At 33.8% G+C, this 24,136-nt stretch overlaps 1 protein-coding gene and 1 pseudogene across 1 annotated transcript; both read left to right on the top strand.

Moving 5' to 3' along the window:
- The window catches only part of LOC132803976 (uncharacterized), a 23,643-nt pseudogene extending 5,275 nt beyond the window's left edge, over positions 1-18,368 (top strand).
- On the top strand, positions 18,060-24,136 carry LOC107435263 (uncharacterized). The gene is made up of 7 exons (XM_060818086.1): positions 18,060-18,343; positions 18,434-18,506; positions 18,593-19,123; positions 20,325-20,450; positions 21,639-21,683; positions 22,246-22,799; positions 23,331-24,136. Exons 2-7 carry the CDS (start codon positions 18,443-18,445, stop codon positions 23,970-23,972), a joined length of 1,962 nt encoding a protein of 653 aa, XP_060674069.1. The 5' UTR covers positions 18,060-18,343; positions 18,434-18,442; the 3' UTR covers positions 23,973-24,136.

Genomic DNA, 24,136 nt, shown 5'->3' with positions numbered 1-24,136 from the left:
GGGGTCAAAAGTTGACTTTTTGACTCGGTGGGAATTTCGAGATGACTAGGGCATCGTGGCGAAGTGCACGATGCCACGAGTTCGTAGACTGGTAGCACGTCGAAAACGGAGCTACGGTTTGAAAGTTATGGACGAAACAAGTTGCGGTCCAAACTGTCCAAGGGGTGCCGGAGTTGACTTTTTGTTTATGGGGAATTGAGCTTTGACTCATGCATGGTTGTGAAGTGCTCGTCGATACGAGTTCACAGACTAGCGGCACGCTCAAAACGGACATCCGGTTAAAAAGTTATGGACGTTTGAAGTTTACCGGATACCGTATTATTTTAATATTTTTTTGGGTCGGTGAACAGTGAAACGCCACGTGTCAGTTTCTGATTGGTCCACGTGGCATGAACAGTGTCATGCAGGGGTTTTATTTGTTAAAACACTCGGGGAAGAGAGAGAAAGAGAGAGAAGAGAGAGAAAGAGAGAGAGGAGAGAGAAAGAGCCACCGCCGGCCACCGGATTTTGTCACTGTTCCGGCCGAGTTACTGTACACGCGCCGGACAGAAAGCTTGCCCACCTCATTTCCGGCAAAACCTCCAAATTTCACGGCGAACGGCCGCCGGACGCGCCCGGATCGGACGTCCGAAGTTTGGCGGCGATTTTTCCCCTCCACCGCCGGCCACCGCGAATCGGCACTATTCCGGCCGATAAACAGTACACGCGCCTGACAGCCTTGATCCTCTCCTCAAGTCCGGCCTACCCACCAAAAATCACGGCCATCGGACCACCGACGCGCCGGGATCGGAGCGTTTTCCGGCGAGGGGTCGAAAATCTTCAAACGGTGATTTCTCCGCCGTCCGACCTCCGTTTTGCTCACCGTCGGTCCCGTTGGATTGCTCTCCTCACGATCTACAAATCTGCAAAATTTCACAGCAAACGGCCACCGTCGGAAATTACTGTTCCGGCGACGGTTGCCGGTGACGTGGCGGCTGCCGGAAATCACTGTTCCGGCGAGTACCCCGAAAATTCCGGCCAGCTCCAGTCCGCAGTGTTCGACCTCCTGAACCCAAATCCGACTTCCGTTTCCACCAATTCGCGACGGTTTGGGAGAATTGCGGAGCCGAAACCCGAAAAGCTTCCCGATAAAATTCCGACCCCGTCGGGTACGATCATCAGAAATTAAGACCGGATCTGTGATTAGCATCACTCGAGCTTCGATTCGGTATATCATTCGTAAATTTTAGTTATCGTTTGGTGTTCGCTCCTCGGGTACCCATTTGGGGATTACCCGAATAAAATATTAATATTTGTGGTTTTGGTACTGTGGATGTTTTAGGTGCACGTGCAAGTAGCAGAGTCGATCCTGCGGAGGATCTTGATTGAGATACGTGCACAAGGTGAGTGACCCACCTTCAAATTAATTTGGGGAATTTAATTGATGAATATATTATGTGTGAATTAAATATTTGGAATTTAATTTCTATGTGCCAAATATTTATTGGATTTATTGTAGAATTATTTATGAATTTATTGGATTTAAGAAAATGTGCATTTTATAAAAGTATGCCATGTGAAATTATTTTATGGATTTGAGGATTTTGAAATTGGTGTGGTTTTAATGGTAAATTGGGTACGATTTGATTTTCAAAGATTTCAAGGAAAATATTTGGTTATGTTGGTGATTTCAATTTTTATGAAATATGCCCATAAAATATTATGGGATTTGATTATGATATTTCGAGAAATTATTTATGCTTGGAAAAAATGTGGATATTTGAATTGATGGATTTGGGAGTTGGTGGATTTGAAAATCATGGGATTTATGGTATTAATTATAAGGAAATTGTGGAGAATTTCCCGGTTCAAGCGGATGGATTATGCCCGCTATGTTTATGAAATGTGAAATTTGTTTTATAATTTAAATTGTGGATTTTATGATTTTTAGATGCACCGTGCACGTACTGGTGTTCTGATTATGTGATATGGTATATGTGATATGGATATTGTGCACACGGTTGTGATTAGCGCGCAGGTGGGTGTGAGTAGCGCGCGGTTGATATTATGAGGGTGTCCTGTGGATGCCATCGGAGAGGGCGGCCACCCCCCTTTGGCCGGGACACCAGGTTAGCAGCGGCGCAGTGGGACGCCACGCGACCGTATGCCGGTTTCTTTCTATAACCTCCTGTCTGGCGGTACCTTGGGACGCTGGGTACTGTTGGCGCCACTGGTATATAGTGGGTGCATCAAATGATTTTCAGAACTGTGTTTTAAAAATAAAATGTTTGGAAACTGAATTGGAATTAAAAATATAATTGTTACCGCTTCTGGTATTTAATTGATGTCTTGGTTTTCGGGGAATATGGATAAAGGGTTTTGTGAAATTGTTTTAAAAGGGGAACCTTTCCAACTGAGAGAATTGTAAGGGTTTTGAGAGAAAATATTATTTCCAAATAATTATTATTTATATACCTATTACCGTGGTATGATAGTGTAGAGTAGTAGGGTCGCTCACTGAGATGATTAGCATCTCACACTCTTAAATTCCGTTCCTCTAGGTACCAGGTTGTCGGTGTTCACTCGGAGCGGACTCGATCTTCCTCGCTGTATTTGTTCGTGCAGTACCTTGTTCTTCTTTTACTGCAGTTGTAATATTTCGTTCACTTTTGCTGTATTCTGTATTTTGTAGTACTTCATAAAGCTCTGTATACTGTATGGGACACTTATGTATTTGTATTGCACTGGATTACTGTATTTTTATTTTGGAGTGCTGAAATTTGTGGAACCAGTTCGTCGTACTGTGGGAGGAATAAGGGAACAATTATAGAAGTGTGTTTTCAGTGCAGGAAATTTTGTGGTAAGTCCATCCCTTAGGGGAGGTTCTGCCGGATCTTCCACAGAAGGGTCCGGTAGGGTTTCCCTGGGATCAGGGCTTGTCTAGGGTTCCGGTGGGGAACTTTGGACGGGTCCTGACAATATTATCTTAATATTATTTATTTATTTTATTATTTTTATTATTTAAAAAAAATTCTTTTTTCCTCACGTAGGGAAACACCCACAAAAATTGCTTTCTTTTTCTTTTTCTTTTCTTTTCTTCTTCTTCTTCCTTCTTCCTTCCTTCTCCCTCTCGGCTTCACCCCGTTTCTTTTTTTTCGATCATATGAAGCCACACGCGCCTGATGGGGAGGAAGAGGGGGAAGATTCTGACCAATAGCCGGAAAATGGCGGCCAACCGTCGCCGGATGCGGCCGGATCGGGCTTCGTTGTCGACAATGATAAGATTGGCTCCTTCGGCGATCCGGCCACCACCCGGCCAAATTGATACTCCTTTCCACCTATTTTGGACCTCTAGAGCTCGATTTTTAGGTCCATTCAGCTCAATTCCTTGTCGTTTGGGAGATACGACAAGTTGAAGTTCGGTCGAAATTTTATATCCATTCTATCGATCCCTACCGATCAAATTAAGTCCAACGGAGATTGGTAATGTATTCTTCATCCCCTTAGCTTTCCATTGATACCTTATTTACGAATTTTGAACACCATTTGTGTTAAACCCTCCAGGTATCGAATATTAATTTATTTGATCCTGTGCAATATTGTTGTTTTAGGAGTACGTGTGAGCCGTAGAATTAATCCTATGGAGGATCTTGGTTGGATTGCGTGCTCGAGGTGAGTGACCCACCTTCAAAACTACTTTGGGGACTATTAAAAATATATATATTTTGTGTTAATTGATTATTTGAAGAATATGTTTTATGTGTTAAATATTTAGTAAATTTATATTTGGAATCTTGATGCCAAAATTGAATGAATTATAATTATTTGTGCATCAAAAAATATTTTGATTTCAAGAATTTTATGGATACAAAATTTTATTAATAATTGTTAAATTTTATTGTTGGAATATTGTGTAATGAGAAAGTTTTCATGTGAATTTTAATATATGTTTAATATTTGAAGGAATTTCCATTTAGTTTTACAATGCCGATTTATAATGGTTTTGATATATGTGTTGTTGCGAAAAATGTATTTGGGATTTTAAAGGAATTATGGTTTAAGGTTTTTAATTAATTATTGTTGAGTTGATGTTGATTTTATAATGCATAACAAATACGTTTACATTATTTTGAAAATATATGAATTTCATGTGATTTTAATAATATTTTTTGTATGATTTGATTTTAAAGATTTCAACAAAAATATTGGTTTAAGTTATTGTGCTCTCAAAATATATATTTATGCACTTGGAATATTATCTGGTTGATTTTATGATATGGAAAAAATTATATATTATCGATTGATTTATGCTGGTGATATTAAAGAAAAATATGGGAATATGAATTTGAAAAGCGATATAATTCCCATGGTGAGTTTTGGAAAAAAATTATTGTTATTTTTAAAAATAATATGGTTATTTGTTTTAGACGCACTCATATAGTACTAGTGTTCTGTACTGTATATGTGGATGAGCGTGCAAGTTATAACATTTCCTATGAGTTGCCATCGGACTGAGGGTAGGCAAGTTCTATATGGTGCACATAAGCCGCCCCCCTTCATGGCCGAGTTGACGGTTTAAGCAGCGGCGTTGTCGGGACACCGAAACGACTGTATGCAAGTTTCTCTCTTTAACCTCCCGCCGGACGGTGCTCGGGACGCTAGGTATCATAGGGCATCACTGTTATATTGTAACACCCCGTCCCAAAGTACAACGGAAATTTTCCAACTTTGATCGAGGTTGACCGTTGACCATTGACTTTGACCATTGACCATTGACCAAGGGATCAAAAGTTTACTTTTTGAATCGGATGGAATTCTAGGTTGACTGAGGTACCGTTACGAAATACACGTTGGCACGAGTTCGTAGACTAGTAGCACATTGAAAACGGAGCTACGGTTTGAAAGATATGAGCAAAACAAGATTGGGATCCAAATTGTCCAAGAGTGTCGGAGTTGACTTTTTATTTATGGGGAAATGAGCTTTGACTCATACATGGTTGTAAAGTGCTCGTCGATACGAGTCCACAGACTAGCGGCACGCCTAATTTGAACGTACGATTAAAAAGTTATGGGTCTGCAAAGATTTCCAATTACCGCAATATTTTATTCTATTTTCGAATTATGCACAGTGCATGAACAGTGACACCACGTGTCGACATCTTAGAGGTCCATGTAGGTGAACAGTGCCACCTACGGTTGCCTTAAATCGATGTGAAAAGAGGGGGGGAGGAGAGAGAAAGAGAGAGAGGAGAGAGAAAGAGAGAACCACCGGCCGCCGGAGTTGCAAACTTTTCCGGCCGAATCTTGCCACACGCACTGGCCAGGCAAGAGAGCCTCTCCATTTCCGGCCAACCCCTAAAATTTTATGGCCAACCGACCGGCGACGTGCCCTTATCGAGGTTTTTTTCGGCGGCAGCACCGCCACCTTCAAACCCAGATTTCTCCTAATTTCGGCACCGTTTGCCCCACCGCCAGTCCCATTGGAACACCCACCTCGAGACCTACCTCCCTGCTGAAAATCGCTGTCAGTGGCCACCGCATGCGCTGCCGGAGGCGATGGTTGCCCGTGACGGCGACAGCTCGCCGAAAAAATCACTATTCCGGCGAGTTCTAGGTTGCACCACCCAGCTTTTCCCACTAATTCCGACCCCGTGAATCCAAATCCAGTGTCCCTTTCCTCCAATTCACAAAGGTTTGGGAGAATCGAGGTTCTAAAGGCCGAAAGCTTTCCTGCGAGATTCCGGCCACCACCGGTCCGATCTCCAGGAAGTAAGACTGGATTCGTAATCCTCGTCACTCAAGCTTCGATTCAGTATATTACTCGTCAATTTTGGTTAACGTATGTGTTAGTCCCCCAGGGTACCGGGGTATTATTTATCCGAATAAAATATTAATTTATTTGAGATATGTAATGTTGTTGTTCTAGGAGCACGTGTGCATTGTGGAATTGATCCCATGGAGGATCTTGGGTTAATTGCGTGCTCCAGGTGAGTGACCCACCTTAAAAACTATTTTCGGGTGATGATTTATATTTATTTGGTGATATTTGAATATTTGGAAAATATATGTATGTGGTTGGAATTTTATAAAATTGGGTATTTATTTTATAATGTGAAATTTTGGATGTTTGGTTATATGCATACATATATATATTTTGATGCCATGATTGAATATTGGAGAAATTCAAAGAATTTATGATTTAAATTCTAGATTGTTATTATTATTATTTTTACCGAGAATTTTCATGTACAATCAAGGGCTTATGAAGAAAAAATACATTTAAATATTTTTGTGAGCCTTATATATTATTTTGGAGGAAAAAATTGATTTAAAGGATTTGAAGAAAAATATTGGTATGATGGTACTGTATGTTTTAAAAAGGTAATTATGCATTTATAATGCGAGGTGGTTGATTTCATGGTTTTGAGTAAACCATATTTCTTTTCTATATTGATGATTTATGGTGAGAAATGCAAGGAATGTGTGATTGGAGATTTTTATAACTCCCACAGTAAATTTCAGAAATTTTTGGTAATAATAAAAATGGGCTATTGGTATTTATTTTATTTTAATTATTTTAGACGCACTTATGCAGTACCGGTGTTCTGTACTGTACATGAGATTATGATTAGCGAGCAGATTTTAGTCTCCCGTGAGTTACCTATAGACCTAAGGGCAGGCCGGTTTAGTATAGTGCACATAACCGCCCTCCTCCTAGGCCGGGATGACAGTCTCCTGTGAGTTACCTATGGACCTGAGGGCAGGCCGGTTTAGTATAGTGCACATAACCGCCCTCCTCCTATGCTGGGATGACAGGTTTTAGTAGCGGCGCTGTCGGGACGTCGAAGCGACCGTATGTCGGTTCTCTCTTTAACCCCCTGCCTGAGAGTGCTCAGGATGCTGAGTACCGCAGGGCATCACTGGTATATAGTATGGTGCGTCAGGTTATTTTCGATTTGAATTTTTAAACTTATTATTTGGAAATACTATTCAATTAAAAATGGTTAATGTATTTAAATTTTACCATTTATTTCAAACAAATAATTTTTATGGCATTTTTTATATGATTGATTATTTGTTATTAAAAATTTACTTTATTCCGGATTATTTTTCTGAGTGCATTGGATTCCAAAAATTGTTGCATTTTATTGGTAGTTATTGATTAAATATTTTCATATAAATTGTGGTGCTCTATATTATTATTTGCATGATTTTGTATTTTAAATGTTGATATTCCATTTATTTATTATTTAATTAATTATTTATTGGCTACCTTGATTTTGGGGAAATATAATTGCTGGGTTTTGTGAAATATTTTAAAAAGGGAACTTTTCTAACAGAGTGAACCGTGAGAATTTTGAGAAAAAATATTATTTTCAATTAATTATTATTTATTTACTCATTTATTGTTAGTTATTCAAATGTGCTATAATTTTTGTTACTATTATAATTGTACAGTAAATAGAGTCACTCACTGAGATGATTAGCATTTCACGTTTTTAAATTCCGTTCCCTTAGGTTCGAGCTGGTAGACGACATCAGAATCAAGCTCGACGTTTGTTGCTGTTGAGTTTCAAAGAGTTATGCTTCCTTGTATTCTATTGCATTATTGTTTCCTATTTTATGTTGTATAACTTTCACACTCATCTGTAACTTATGATGCTCTGTATACTTACTGGACCTATTGTATCAATACTGTATGAATTTCTTGTTTATTTTATCGGAGTGCTGAAAGTTGTGGATCAAATTGTAGTAAGGTGGGAGGAATAAGGAAATGCTTGTAGAAGTGTAAATTCTGTGCAAGTAAGATTTGTGGTAAGTCCAACCCTTAGGGGAGGTTCTGCCGGATTTTCCATTGGAGGGTCCGGTAGGGTTTCCCTGAGATTAGGGCTTGTCTAGGGTTCCGGTGAGGAATTTTAGACGGGTCCTGACATATATAGTGTGGTGCATCAAATATTATTTTTCAGATATAAATTTCAAATCCTAAAGTTTTAAAATCGTATTTAAATTAAATGTATTTAATTTATTTTATCACCTATTTCCAATTACTATTTTCTAAAATATAATTATTTATATTTTATGTCATTTATTTTAAATTAATGTTTTTAAAATGCTTCTTGCCATAAAAATATTATATAGATTGGTTGAATATTCCAAAATGAATATTATAGTATTTTTCTACTACTTATTTTACATGATTGTTTGTAATTATTTAAATTATATTTTTGATACTGTTTATTTTGATTTATCAAATCAGATTTTATGAATTATATATTGAATTTCACTTTTATGTTATATTTTTTTAATGGAAGTATTCTAAATTTATTTTATTATATTTTATTCGTAATTTGATTATTTAATTTTTTATTAAATTAATTATTCCTTGACTTTTAGCGCATAAAAGATTGGGTTTTGCGAAAATATTTTAAAAATGGAACTTTTCCAACTGAGTGAATCATGAAGGTTTTGAAACAAAATATTATTTTTAAAGACATTATTTAGTTACTTATTTCTTATTAATCAATTAACTAAGTTATTTACCCTTTTATTATTATTATTATTGTATAATAGATTGGGTCACTCTGAGATGATTAGCATCTCATGTTTTTAAATTTCATTCCCCTAGGTTCAGGTTAGTAGACGTTGATCGTCCGGGGCAAGCCCGACGTCTCAGTTCATTGCCAAAAGTCCAAGAGAAGCTTTTCCTCCCTTTTTCCTCTCCATCTTGTATTGCTTCATCTGTCATTGTATAAATTTCATATTTATTTGTATAATGCTCTGTATACGAATTAGACAGATATTTGTTTAATTACTTACTGTTTCCCTATTATTATTTTGGAGTGCTGTAAATTTGTAAAAACAAATTGTAGTAAGGTGGGAGGAATAAGGTGATGTTTATTGGAGTGTGTTTTATGTGCAGGGAATTTTGTGGTAAGTCCTACCCTTAGGAGAGATGGTGCCGGTTTTTCCGTTGGAAGGTTCGGTGGTGTTTCCCTGGGATCAGGGCTTGTCTAGGGTTCCGGTGAGGAATTTTAGACGGGTCCTGACATTACTTGTTGTCCATATATATCAAACATAACAGATAACTCTAGAAACCCAAGTCAATGTTGAATATTCTTCATGGGTAAATCAAAACTAGAAAGCATTTAGAAAATGAGTAGTCTGAAAAGGCTGACTCTTGATGACTGGCCAAACCTAGAAACGCTTCAAGAAATCTCAGATGATTGTATGAGTTAATCTCTTGAAGAGATGGATATACGTAGTTGTACAAGATTGAAATCAATACCGAAGATGAGTAGTCTGAAAAGGCTGACTCTTGATGATTGCCCAAGCCTTTAAGAAATCTCGGATGATTGTATAAGTTTATCTTTTTAAGAGATGGATATACGTAGTTGTACGAGCACTATGCGAAAATTAAAATTTAGCGACACTAATTTAGCAACGCTACGAAAAAAATGTGTCTGAAAAACAACACCTCGACTCTGAGGTTAATACGTCAGTAAAAATTCAATAAATATACGACGCATCCAAAAATTATTGATGTCAAACGGTCGCTAAAAACGACAACACGAGACCCTGCCGTTCAACGTCACTGAATATGAGGCTGAACAGAGTCGCCTTTAACACTGTTTGTATATTTTATCTTAATTGTATTGTTTAAATGCTAGACTCATGCAAAATGATTAACCAACCACTTATCTATGTTTGCATAATAACAAAATTTAATTATACGAGGTTATTATTCAATTATATAATTTTTCATGTACAGTTTATTTTCTGTTAATTAAACTTGCAAATGTCTTGTAATTTTTTTTTTTCTGTTTAGATAAAGGTAACAGGTGACACAACAGATTCATTACACGTCACCTGTTCACTTAATTTTTTTTTAAATCAATGTGATTTTCTTTCAACTTTAAATAACGAGTCAAAATATTTGAGCAATATAATTGAAGTGGTTTTCTGTTTTTTTGTTTTTTTGTTTTTTTTTTTTTAAGATAAAGGGAACAGGCGACGCAATGGATTCATTCCAAGTCACCCCAAAAAACTAGTAAAATATTTAAGCTGTGACAGTCCAGACCACCCGCATGAGATATTATCCTCTTTGGGCCTAGAGAATCCTCTTACAACCCAGCCCTCAAGGTTTTTAAAAGGCCTCTCACTGGTTAGAGGGAATCTTCTTCCAACTCCTACACCTGCCAGTCCCACTGGCCCCGACCTCCCAGGCCCAACCGAGATATTGTCCACTTTGGAAGCTAGGTGGTGAACCCAATCCTATCCCTCACGGTTTTGTTTTCTCATAGGAAGGTCTTTCAAGGGAAAGGTATCCACACCCACTTATATGGAGTGTTTTGTTCCCCTTTCCAACTGATGTGGGATCTCACAATCCTCCCCCCTTAGGGCCCAGCGTCCTTGCTGGCACACCGATCCGGGTCCAGCTCTGATACCATCTGTGACAGCCCAGACCACCCGCATAAGATATTGTTCTCTTTGGGCCTGGAAAATCCTCTTACAAACCAGCCCTCAAGGTTTTTAAAAGGCCTCTCAGTGGTTAGAGGGAATCCTCTTTCAACCCTTACACCTGCCAGTCCCACTGGTCCGGGTCTCCCAGGCCCAACCGAGATATTGTCTGCTTTGGAAGCTAGATGGTGAGCCCAATCCTACCTTCACGGTTTTGCTTCTTCACAGGAAGGTCTCTCAAGGGAAAGGTATCCACATCCACTTACATGGAGTGTTTCGTTTTCCTTTCCAACCAATGTGAGATCTCACATAAACAATATAAATGAGTTGTTTTTTTTTTTTTTTTTTTTTTTTTTTTTTTTTTTAATATAAGCAAACAGGCGATGCAACATTTTCATTATGCATCGCATGTTACCATTTTTTTTAAAAAATTAATGTGATTTTTTTCAAGTTTAAATACCAGTAAAAATATTTAAGGAAGGATTTTTGTTTTTTTTTTTCAGATAAAGCAAACAGGCGATGCAACTCCTTCTTTATGCGTTGCCTGTTACCTATTTTTTTTTTTTTTAAATCAATGTGATTTTTTTTCAACTTCAAATAGCTAGTGAAAATATTTAAGCAATATAACCGAGGTGGTTGTACAATTATTATTGCAAATCTCTTAAATAATATTCTTTTTTTTTTTTTAAGATAAAGGGAACAGGCGATACAACCTCTTTATTACACATCACCTGTTAAAATTTTCTTCTTAAAATCAATCTAATTTTCTTTCAACTTAAAATAACCAGTGAAAATATTTAAGCAACATAACTGAGCTATTTTTTTTTTTTTTTTAAAGATATAGGTAACAGGAGATGCACAGACTTCATTACGCATTGCCTGTTCCTTTTTTTCTTTTTTTTGTTAATAATCAATATGATTTTCTTTCAACTTCAAATAACTAGTGAAAATATTTAAGCAATATAACCGAGGTGGATTTTTTTTTTTTTTTTTAAGGATAAAGGGAATAGGCGACGCAACACCTTCATTCCCCGTTGCCTATTCCTTTTTTTTTTTGTTTTTTTAATCAATCTGATTTTCTTTTAACTTCAAATAACCAGTGAAAATATTTAAGCAATATAACTGAGATGATTTTTTTTTTTTTTTAAAGATAAAGGGAACAGGCGACCCGTAATAAAGCAGTTATTTTCAATCAATGTAATTTTTCAACAACTCAAGGAATCACCACACCACCAGACTACATGACTTGGATGTAATAATATAGCAAGAACTAGTTAATATAGTTTTAGGCGATGTATTGTTTTAATAAAGAGTCGCCAAATAGAGGAACATGCAACGCATTTTTCACCAACTGCATCGCCTTTTCTTTTTTCTTTTTTTCCAATTTTTTTATTTATACATGTACAAACCCATAAAAAAAAAATCAGATAGGGCCATGCAAAAAATTGAATGCCAAGAATTGAACCCAGGACCTCTTACACTCTTAAGGAATCACCATACCCCCAGACCAAATGACTTAGATGAAATAATATAGCAAGAACTAGTTCATATAGTTTTAGGCGATGCATTGTTTTAACAAAGAGTTGCCAAATAGAGGAACAGACGGCATATTTTTCACCAACTGCGTCGCCTTTTCTTCTTCTTTTTTTTTCAATTTTTTTATTTACACATGTATAAACCCATAAAAAAAAAAAAGCAGATAGGACCATGCCAAGAATTAAACCCAGGACCTCTTACACTCTCAAGGAATCACCACACCATCAGACCAAATGACTTAGATATAATAATATAGCAAGAATTAGTTAATATAGTTTTAGGCGACATATTATTTTAACAAAGAGTCGTCAAATAGAATAGGCGACGTATTTTTCACCAACTACATCGCCTTTTCTTTTTTTTAAAATAAAATCATATAGGGCCATGCTAAGAATTGAATCCAAAACCTCTCACACCCTCAAAGAATCACCATACCACTAGACCAAATGACTTAGATGTAATAATACAACAAGAACTAGCTAATATAGTGTTAGACAATACAATGTTTTATCAAAGAGTCACCAAAACTGCATCGCCTTTTCACCCAACCAATTTTAACTTTTTTTGAATTTGAAAATTGTTTTTAGTAATTTTTTTTTAATTTTGCAAACTTTTTTTTTTTAATTTGTAGATGATCAATCAAAAAAACTAATTAAAAATTAAAAAATAATAATAAAACATGGAATAGGCGACGTGTTTTAATGGAATTGTATCGCCGATTCCTTCAATTTTTTTATTTTTTTATTTTTAAGAAAAAGCAATTTAATAGACTTTCAATTTTTAAAAACAAGTAAGTTATCATTGACCACAAACACATGAAAGTTAAGCTCATTTAACATATTTATGTAGATAAATTGGTCAATAAATGCTTGTTGAATTAGAATTCTATATTCGGTACCCTATCCAAATTGGATCTTGAGATATTTTGTGTTCCGTCTATACACATATATGTGAATAATTGATAAAAACATTGATAAAACTATTTTCTGTTTTTAGATCAATGGAATTTATGTTCATTAGATTGCTATATGAATATATTTGTAGATGAACAATTAAAAAATGATTTAAAGATTATAAAGAAAATATAAAAAATGGAACAGGTAACGCTTTTTGACCATAATGCGTTGCTTGATCCCACAATTCAAGAACAGACGACTCTTCTTGAAGGAAATGCGTCGCCTGTTCTCTCAATTAAAAAAAAAATTTAAAAACATGCAAATTTTATAAATAATAAAGGTGTACTTGAAAAACAGAAAAATAAACAACGATCTTCGATATTTTGTTCGCATTTTTAAAAAATATTTTCAGTGTTTATTTGTAGATGAAAAATAAAAAATTAATCAAAGAAAAAAAATGAAATTGAGAGAAAAGGCGACATTTTTAATTGTAAATGCATTGCTTGTTCTCTTAATTAAAAAAATTTATTTTAATACTTGCAACTTTTAAAAATAAATAAACTATACTTTAAAAGCAAATTAATAACTATTAAAAAAGAAAAAAAATAAAAAGTATCTGGCAACTCTTTTTGCTTTTTATAAAAAAAGAAATATTTTTTTTGTTTCACATATATAAGAAATATTTTTAGTATTTATTTTTAGATGAAGAATAAAAAAATATTAAAAAAATAATGACATTGATAGAACAGACGAATTTTTAAGATGTAAATGCATCGCCTGTTCTTTTAATTTTTTTTTAAAAAAAATATCTTCAAAAGGGTCACCTTTTTGTAATTTTTTGAAAATTTTTGGCGTGTTTTAAATTTTTTATGAGCGCCTTTGAATCCTTTTTCTTTTTTAAAACTACATAAAGTACACTACCTAATAGATATTAGATTTGGAAGCAATGTAAGAGAGATTTGAAGAGTGGGATATTTCAGGTTTCATTTTACATTTGCCTATGTTGCCGTCGGCCCGGGAAGCTTGGTTTCTATGTGTCACCCTCGTGATTTTTTGGGTTTCTTCTTTCTTTGTCTTCATCATTTAGGTAAGTTTCTCTTTTCTTTGTGGTTGGCGGAGACATGTGGTGGGTTGGGTTTTTTTTTTTTTTTTTCATTTTAACCGTAGGTTAGGTTCGTTGGGTTTTATTAGTCTTGCTTTTGTAGATATTTTGTTTATGATATTGCTTGACATTATTTTGCTAAGTTCAACAATTATTTTATGTTGAAGATCAACTTGATTCGAGATAGTCTGTTGTTTAAACTTCACCACAATATCATACTTTTGTTGAAGAAGATGTTTTTGGAGATTCTATGATAGCTCACAATCCATTTGTCATATAGTTACCAAGTGTCGATGAAAATGATAATGAGGATAAATGTAAAAGTAGCTATGTTTGTAATGACTGTAAGAGGATATGGATAAAGAATGTCTTCTAAATAAATTGGTATGTATATTTATTAACTTATATTTTAAATAATATTTATGACATTTATTATTATTCATTTAATTATTTTTTTGATATGCTTCATTCTGTATTTTCCACTTTTAATTAGAAGAAATGTGCCTCGTAAAATCTTAAGAACAATGGTAATATTCTTTAAATTTCCATTTACTAAATTACAAATTTAACAATAATTAATATTTTATTTATTTTGCATAAATGTTAATAATTTTTTAAATTTTTCCATGTGCAGTATGAGGATGTAATATTGTCAACAAGAGAACGTCAACTTCCATCTCAATGAATATGCATTCATGGAAGTTTAATTAATATTAAATTTGCTATGAAAAAATCCAATAGTTTACAAATTATGTAAAAATATGTCAATGAGATAATATTTAATTTATTTGATAATTAATTTGTTATGAAAAAATATTTATTTTAAATTTTTATATTCTAATTATTTTGGATGAAGCTAGTTTTAGTTTTTTTTGTATTTTAATTATTTTTATATTTTTACTATTTTAATCACTTTTTACAAAATAAAAAAAAAAGCCGACGCATTAACACATTCGTTGCTAAATAAGAGATTTATTAGTGACGAATATATTTACCGATGCTATATGAAATAGTTACTAATATATTTTTAGCAACATTGTGGTAAAATGTCGCTAAATAATGCATCGCTATAAGTGGATTGATAGAATGCGTCGCTAAAAGTCAATAGGCGTCTCTAAAAACTCAAAGATAGGCGACTCTCATACTGCGTCGCTTGTGGTCTTATGGCTTTGGTGGCAGAATGTTAGGTGATGCTGTGCGATATGTCATTGTTTATTTTGTGCAGCGCATTTATGGCGTCATTTATCAATGCAATTCTAGTAGTGGATATTGAAATCAATAACGGAAAGCATTTGGAGTAGCCTAAAAAGTCTGACTCTTCATGATAGCCCAAATTAGTGAGAATGAAAGGATAAAGAAATAAAGAAAAGCGAATGAGAGGATTAAAATATATGTATTTTAATGAGTCTAGCTTTGCATTCAAATTTAACAGAAAAGGAAAACAAATTAAGGAAGCCTTTTGATATTCCAAAATTAATCTTATTTTGTTAAAAAAAAAAATAGATTGAGATATTTTGTATATTGAATATTTTTGTAAAAAACATAAATTGCATTAATTATTTTTTCCTTCTCCTTTTATTTTTATTAAACAACAATTATTATTAATATTTTTTGTTTCATTCCTTTACATTTATTAATCATCCAAACAATAGTTGTTAATAAATATTTCTCTTCCTTTTCTTTCCTTTATTTTCCTCATTAAGCTTATCCTCTCTTTTTCTTTCCTCCCTTTAATCCAAATATAGTCAAATATAGTGTTGATATATGTTTCCTGTTCCCGTACACATTTATTTATTTATTTAGGAAATAAGGATTGCATTAAGCCAAAAGAAACTTCAAATGGAGGATTACAAATCACAGACTCATCCGATAGCCTTTATAATTTATATTGGTTACCTGATTGTTAAAATGTGTATCATATCGTGTATCGTTTTCACAAAAAAAATGTATCGTATATCTTAAGATATGATTTAAAATTTAATTTTTATTAAGACATAATATAATATATATATATATATTAAAAGTTTTTAACATACCATATAAATATATATATATATATATATATAAAGGTAATAATTTAAATGATATAATCATATATGCAAGAAAAGAGACAATAAGTAAGGCCAAGGAAATTTAAGAATAAAAACTACCAAGGGAACATAATAATATTGTAATGATACCCCATCCCAGACCTACATCGCCACATCCCAAATTTAAAAGGTAGTAAATATAGAACAGTAAATAGGCATTGACGAAGAAAACGAGGTTGCATAATTCTTCTCATCTTTACGAAAGTGGAAAATAAAGGAAATAGAAGATAATAGGTAGGTACGGGTGTCCAAAACAAATAGAAACCCCTGGAAAATACATGAAAGTGGGAAAGTGAAGAAGAAACAAAGAAAGAAAGAAGAGAAATTAAAAGATGGAGAACCAAGAAGTAAACTTATCATTGTTGCTGTTGGGAGTGATTTTCTGGTGATTCAGTGATTTCTGTGTTTGATTGTCTCCTACTTTGTATCGGTAGTATAAAAAATGTAACGCTTCTATATCGTTCAGATACAGTGAAATTTCCTATAAGGCATATGGTGTGTACCAATTTTGCTTCGAGACAATAAGTATAATATGTATTGTATCGTGATTGGCTATATTTTTTGAAAAAAAAAAAAGAAATCAATTAGTTATTCATCAAAGTTTCATTTATTCAATTACCAAAATTAAACGGGGATATATAGCTAAAAAACGTAGAACAAAAATTCGTTTATTTGCCTCAAGCTTTCGAGGGGCTCATTTTTTTTTTAAAAAAAGGTCATTTAGGAGAGTTTTCACGTTCGTTGCATCCACCATCAAGTCGGCAAGTCTGTTTGTCAATAAGGCATTCTAATGGATGGTCTAGCTCTCTAGAAGCTTCAAACCTAGAAGGATTTGAAAAATGTGGTGCCGTGTGCTCTGTCTACTCGGTTGGATGGACCATAAAGTGACAGCTCTGCCAATCAAGATGGGGTAGTAGAATTTCTCTATCTTTGACACTATCTTTATTCCATCCATCATATTTCCAAATAAATTAATTTTTTTTTTGTCAATTGGAAATAATATTAGTTTGTTTTTCTTTGAAAAAGAAAATAAAGATTTTCTTTTCTTAGAAGGTGCACTGATAAAGCATCTTTCAAATAAATTAAGATATTTTTTTTAGTGACAGATTCGCCAATATAAACAAAATGTTACAATTTCTATATTTTCGATCACTATTTTTATTCCATCCATTATAATTCCAAATAAATTAAGATTTTTTTTGGTCAAGTGGAGATAATATTAGTTTATTTTTGTTTGGAAAAGAAAATAAAGATCTTCTTATCTTGGAAGGTGCAATGCAATGACAAAATATCTTTCAAATAATTCCAAATAAATTAAGACTTTTTTTTTTTTTCCCCCAATTGGAGTTAATGTCGGTTTGTTTTTGTTTGCCATTTAAATGTTTTTACATAACCGAAAAAAAGACAGTCATAAAGGGTTACATATAAAGGGTTACATATATGTGGTCTCACTGCTGAACTTAACAATTCTATATTAGTTTAACAGTTTCTATTGTAGCTTTGTTTTGTGGACATATTTTGAATATAATTTGTGACCCAGAAATTTCCAATATTGATGAGGACACATTTTTGTTGTCACTTTCAGCCAACTTTCATTCTTCTCAAGAGGACCATTACTTTCCATTCCAATACGCTCTCCTTTAACTACTAGCAGCTAATTAAATTAACTAAGCAAATTAAAGAACACGCAAATAAATAGAAAAGCACATAATTTATTTTTTTTTCTTAACATGCAATTAAGTTCTCTTTTTATTTATTTGCCCAAAAAAACAAGGAGAAAGAGAGTAAAAAAAAAAAAAAAAAAAAAAAAGGGGTCTTTCTTTTTTATTTCTTGGAAGGTGCAATGGAACAATAAATGCTGTTTCCAAATAAATTAAAAAAATAATTTTTTTCTTGAGAAATTTTAATATGAACGTCAAATTCATAGTGCATTGGCTCGGCCTAAAGAGTCTTTTACATTTAAAAAAAAAAAAAAAAAAAGTCATTTTCGTTATTATGTTCACTTTGCATTATTACTGGTATATGTTGACTAAAATTAAAAATAAATAAAAATAACGTTGACGTGGCTTGACTTTTCATTATTACAAGAATATGTTGACTAAAAGTAAAAATAAAGTTAACGCGGTTAAACCCCTTTGTAAGTCTCTTGCTCTCCTCCAACCAGGAAACACATCGTTTTGGGTATTGGTGAGTTATGTCAGCTGGCTGTCGGAGAAACAACAGAAGAGTGCGATACGGCATCTGAGAACCTACCTGCAGCAACGTCGTTGGGGAGGGCAGAGGTATGGGGAGCAGAGGCACATGTAGTTACTAGTTAGCCCCAAGACCAAGCCTCCATTCAATTTGTTACTAATTTGCTTGTGGATTTGCAGGTTATAAACATGAATGCTTCTTATTCTTCTTCTTTTTCTCAAGAAAAGAATGAAGTGTTTCTGAGTTTCAGAGGTAAGGAAACCTACAATTGTTTTACTGGATATCTTTATAATGTTTTATGTCAAAAGCATATTCTCACCTGCAAGGATGATCATCAGAGCAAGCTAAGGTAGAGGATCTAAAGGTGGATAGATTAGAGATGGGAAGCGTTCAAGGATTAGTTACAGAGCCATACCGAGCAGCCTTAGAAGGAGATTGGGAAAGAATGAAAAGGTTCTATGAAGAAAACAGAGAAGCAGTGTTTTATCCTCTCACAGTCACTAATGACACCGCATTTCATATAGCTGTTTACAGTAGAACTAAGAGCCCCCTTGAAGAATTGATTCAGATTGTGCCAAACCCGCCAATTGCTAGAGCCGACGATAAGAAAAACACACCTCTTCATGAGGCTGGCGCTATTGGAAATATTGAAGCAGCTCAAGTGTTGATGCGTTGGTCTCCAGAGCAGCTTGAGGCTAGAAATGCTTTAGGAGAAACTCCAATGTTTAGAGCTGCTGCATTTGGTATGACAGAAATGGTCAAGTATTTAGCTTCTGAGGTGCGAAGCCGCCACCGCAATATGCATATTCAGCGCATCAGAGATGATAATACCTCCATTCTTCAAAGTGCCATCCATGGCCAACACTTCGGTCTCTCTCTCTCTCTCTTTCAAACTAGCTTTTAATCTCAATCTGAAGTTTCTCCCCCCCCCCCCCCCCCCCCTTGTGTGTTTGTCCAAAAGTAAATAGGAAGTATCATAAAATTTTTTATTACTCTGCCACAATGATCATAGTACGCTGCATGTTAAGATCGAAATGCTTCTTTTAACTTCGATCTTCTAAACTATATGCATTAACTACATGATCTCCTTAATCTGAGCTTTTTTATTTGCCTTTTCTCTTGTTTGTTTTTTAGAGCCATCTCTTGGACCCCACGGTGTGTTCTAGATATCGTCCCAGAATTTCTTGACTCGAAGCCAGGATCTCATGTGGGTGTGAAGGGTCCACCATTGAGCCAAACTCTAGTTATTTCTTATGAGTTGGATAACTGTATGTTTACTTGATAAGGCTAAGTGTATATGTAGTTGTGTAGCACAAATTAATAGCATCCAAATTTCTACCAAAACCAAAGGTCAAGATTCCATTATGTGGCTACAGCTATTCGGAACCCCATTGAGTTTTTCCATCATCGATGGGTTCTACTTTAGGCATGGGAAAGTATGGATGCCAATTCCACTCATTTCCACTAATATCACTTTTCCTACACAATGCCTTTCAGAATTAGCTAGGCCTTCAAAACTCCAAAGCTTAATTAGGTCTCTCTGTCCCCTTCGTTGCTCTCTCTATTAAAGTTTAGATAAACAAAAAACTTTTTAATTTCTATTCTTATAACAAAGTTGTTCTTTCTTTTCTGTTTGGGAATTTCTATTTTTATTTTAAAAGAAAATGATCTTATCCAAAATAACTTTTGTGGTAGAAATGCTTCCCTTCAAATTCTATATGCTACGTATATGTTAATGTTTAGAAATTAATATGTATGTATTGTAGTATATGTTGAATTAATAAAATAAATAATGTATGGGGTTTGAAAACAGAAACAGCATTATGGTTATTTAAAAATGATGAAATATTGGGAGATCTCTTGGATAATAAAAGTAGATCATGTCTTCAGCTATTGGCAAACATGCCATCGGCTTTCAAAAGTGGTTGGGCAAATTTGAATCATTTATCTATTCCTGTAAGTATAAAGCTTATAATAATTTTTTTTTAATTTTAGTTATACATTGAATTTTTTTATAAAAAATAATAATTAATCTAAAATTTTCTGATCTTTTATATTTATATATAATAGGTCTTCCAAATAATGAACAGGATGATGATAAATGTGATCAAATGAATTTGGGTCACCGCAACGACTTGGAAAGTGGACGGGGTAAAATTCACCTGCATCCATCTTGCTCTTTAAGCTTCAATAGAGGTAATTACTGAAAAGCATGCATATTGCCATACATGGTTATTATTTTTAATGAAAATTTTATTTATACTTTTTTTTATTTTTTATTTGTTATTATTCTACTTAAACTTCATACTTTTAAAAAATTATTGTTTTTATTTTTATTTTTTAAATTTATAAAAATAGATTCATCTTTCTATTTTTATCAATTTTTACTAAATTAATTTTAACATTTAAACAACAAAATTATTTATGTATAATATTATACAATTATAAAATATTAATTTTAAAAAAATAAATAAATCTGTTTTGATAAATAAAAAATTAATAATATTTTTTTAAAAAACTAATAACAAAATTAAAATGATATAAATGAAATTTGTTTTATTCTTTTATATAAAGGGTCAACTTACATTTACATCCCTTAGGTGTGCTTACTTATTGCTCCGATGATTTTAAAAAACCATCCCAAAAAAAAAAAAAAAAATAGACCCAAGCCGTTAATTCTGATCCGTTACTTATAACAGTATTTACACATATTATTATAATTAGAAAGAAAAAAAGAAGGAAAAAAAACAAATATATATATATATATATATATATCAGGTGTTTGGGGTGAATGGGGAAGGGTGGTCTTCTTGAACCCCGTGCAGTTCCTTGGTCCTTCCTCTTTCTGCAAATTCACCAAAACCAGCCACCATCTTCTTCTATGGTAACCCGACCATCCTCGGACCAAGCGTATGGCCAACCAATTGGCGGCCGCCGCGTGGTTCCACCCGTTTTCCAAACTTGGGTATACATGATGGTCCAAATCAGTCAGCGAACATCCTTATCTGGGGAAGCCAGATGGCAAAATGATGTTCATTTAATTTGACCATATTTTCTATAGATATTAATAATTAAATTTATCTTTCTTTAATATATCTAGAATTTTCATTTTTCTTTAATATATCTAGAATTTATATTTCTTTAATGTACATATATTAATAATTAAATTTATATTTCTTTAATATATCACATAAGAGAGGGGTACTTTGGTCCATTAAATATTAAATTGACTTTTACGAAGGGTAAAATTAACACTTCCTGGTCAAACCACTCGAAGGAAATTTGATAAGTTTTTCAAAATAAATGATGGCGAAATGTATCCAAAATTATTTTACATATATACAGACAAATGGTACCTACTGATTGTGTTGCCCATAATTGCAGCAATAACCAGCTTGTACTCTGGCTTATGGATGCTCCTATGTGCTGGTATGTGTCTTAACTTATCTTTAATTTCACCACTCTATGTATATAGATATACACATAACTAGATTCAAATTAAGAAGGTAATGTTTTTAACTATTTTTGGATTACACTAAGAAGTTCAAATAGGCTTTCTTTTTCTGTAAATAAAATTTTAATAAATTATTAAATCCATATTTGACCATTAATTGAATTTTAAATTTTTTTAATATTATTTAAAATTTAATAAAAAAATTTATGTTAAAACGAGATATATCAATTTGCTTAGGTGTATATATTTGCATTTCTCATTAGCATTTCTTTCCTGCATTTTTTACAACATTTATTTCATATTTAATTCCGCCCTATAAAGTGAAGACAATAAATATTTTTGGAAACTTGTTATCCCTTAGTGTATAGTCATTTATTTGGAAGTTGATAATCATTGTAATTAATTTTGAACCCATTATGTGTTAATTAATTATAGATTACTTTTTGAAAGGCCTTAAACAGCCATTGGAAAGTTGAAGTGCATTTCTATCTAAATTAATTAAATTCTTTATGAACAAATTGCTATTATTATGGATAGGATGGCCAATGGTAGGCAACATTCAAAATGAGAAGAAGAAGCATGAATCATGTTGGAAACTTGCTAAGTTACTCATAAAAAAAGACAAGTCATGGGAGAAAACTGATATAAAACCAGATATAGGAATCATTTCCTTTGGAAAAACAGAAGAAAGTGAATCAGAGAAACCCCTTGTATTAGGAAAGAAGCAAGATGAAGAGGAAAAAGATGATTATATTCCTTCACCATTAATTCTTACAAATATAACACCATTGCTTATAGCAACTAGCACGGGTATAGAAGAGATTGTTAATGGGATACTCGACGAGTATCCTCAGGCAGTAGAGCATGTTAGCGACCAAGGACTTAGTATTATGCATGTTGCCATTAGGCACCGCCAGAGGAATATCTTTGAACGTGTGAGGAAGATGAAGATTCCAATGGCAAGACTGGTTCGGAGAATTGATGACAATGGCTATACCTTATTGCACCATGTTGCTGATATGACCCATTATTCTGGTCGAAGTTTGCCTAACCCTGCTCTTCTGTTGCAAGATGAATTGAAATGGTTTGAGGTATAGTTATACTTATGGCTAATTACATTTTACTCCCTATACTTATCCTTCAAATAAAAAGGAATAATAATAGTTATCCTATCCTATTACTTTATTAATGTTAATGAAGTCCAATTATACATTTTTAACATATAATTTGATAAAATTAATCATATACATACATACATACAGCTTATATAACTTGTTTTGAAATTGTTTTATTCTATTGTATTTAATTTTTTATCATTATTTCATGGTTTGTTAAATACATCAAATTTGTTTGTAAATGAATGCTTGTGATCATGAACTAACACACATATTATGTATTTTTATCCTTTTATTAAGAGATAATTTTATTTTACAACTAAGGATTACTTTAAATAAATTTTTGATATCAAACAACTTGGCTTTAATCTAGATTTATCTTTCATGATTTTAGGAGGTTATCAATTTGTCAACTATTAATATTATACAGCCACCATATATTATTTGTTACATGTAGCAAGCATTGTCCAATGTTTAGCTAATATATTGTGAAATGATGGTGTGCAGCGCGTACGGAAATTAATTCCTTCCCATTACGTCATGAACCACAGCAAAGGTGGTCAAACCGCCCCAGACTTTTTTGAAAAGTCTCATGCATATCTTCTCCAAGAGGCACAAAACTGGCTAAAGCGGACATCAGAATCCTGCTCAGTAATCGCAGTGCTGATCGCCACCGTAGCCTTCACGGTAGCGTATACCGTTCCAGGAGGTTCAGATCAGTCCACGGGCCTTCCGATATTGCGTCACCTCCCTTTTTTTGCAATTTTCACCATCACGGACATTCTATCCCTCGTCAGCGCTCTCACATCGGTGGGGATGTTCATCTCCATCCTCACCTCTCCCTTCAGGCTTCAAGACTTCCGCAAGTCTCTTCCCCAAAAGCTTACGCTGGCATTCACCTTCTTGTTCCTCGCAGTGGCGGTGACCATGATGGCTTTCTCTGCCACTGTAATTCTGATCGTCCGTATGAAGAAGCGGTGGACCACCACTCTTGTCTACGGTGTGGCTTTTGTTCCGGTGACGGTGTTCGCACTCTTACAATTCCCTCTCTACGTTGCGTTTATGGGCACCGTGAAGCACACTCTAATATTCATGAAGAAGGCTCTTCCTTGGAATCTTCTTAGGCAGTTGGTTTGCAAGAATCAGTGAAGTTTAGTAATTGAACAAGAATGAGCATTGAATTCTATTAAATAATGTGTGTATAGCAATAGCACTGGAGCTGGACTCCCTCTACCTGCCTTTATTAGTTGGATATTTAAAGAATTGGTTGGTTTCTAATTTTAATTTGGGGAAAGTATTTTAAATTTTGATTA

This window comes from Ziziphus jujuba, chromosome 6, assembly GCF_031755915.1.
Source record: "Ziziphus jujuba cultivar Dongzao chromosome 6, ASM3175591v1".
Taxonomy (NCBI): Eukaryota; Viridiplantae; Streptophyta; class Magnoliopsida; order Rosales; family Rhamnaceae; genus Ziziphus; species Ziziphus jujuba.
Note: the sequence above shows the minus strand (reverse complement) of the source record. Positions and strands in the feature narration are given on the sequence as shown.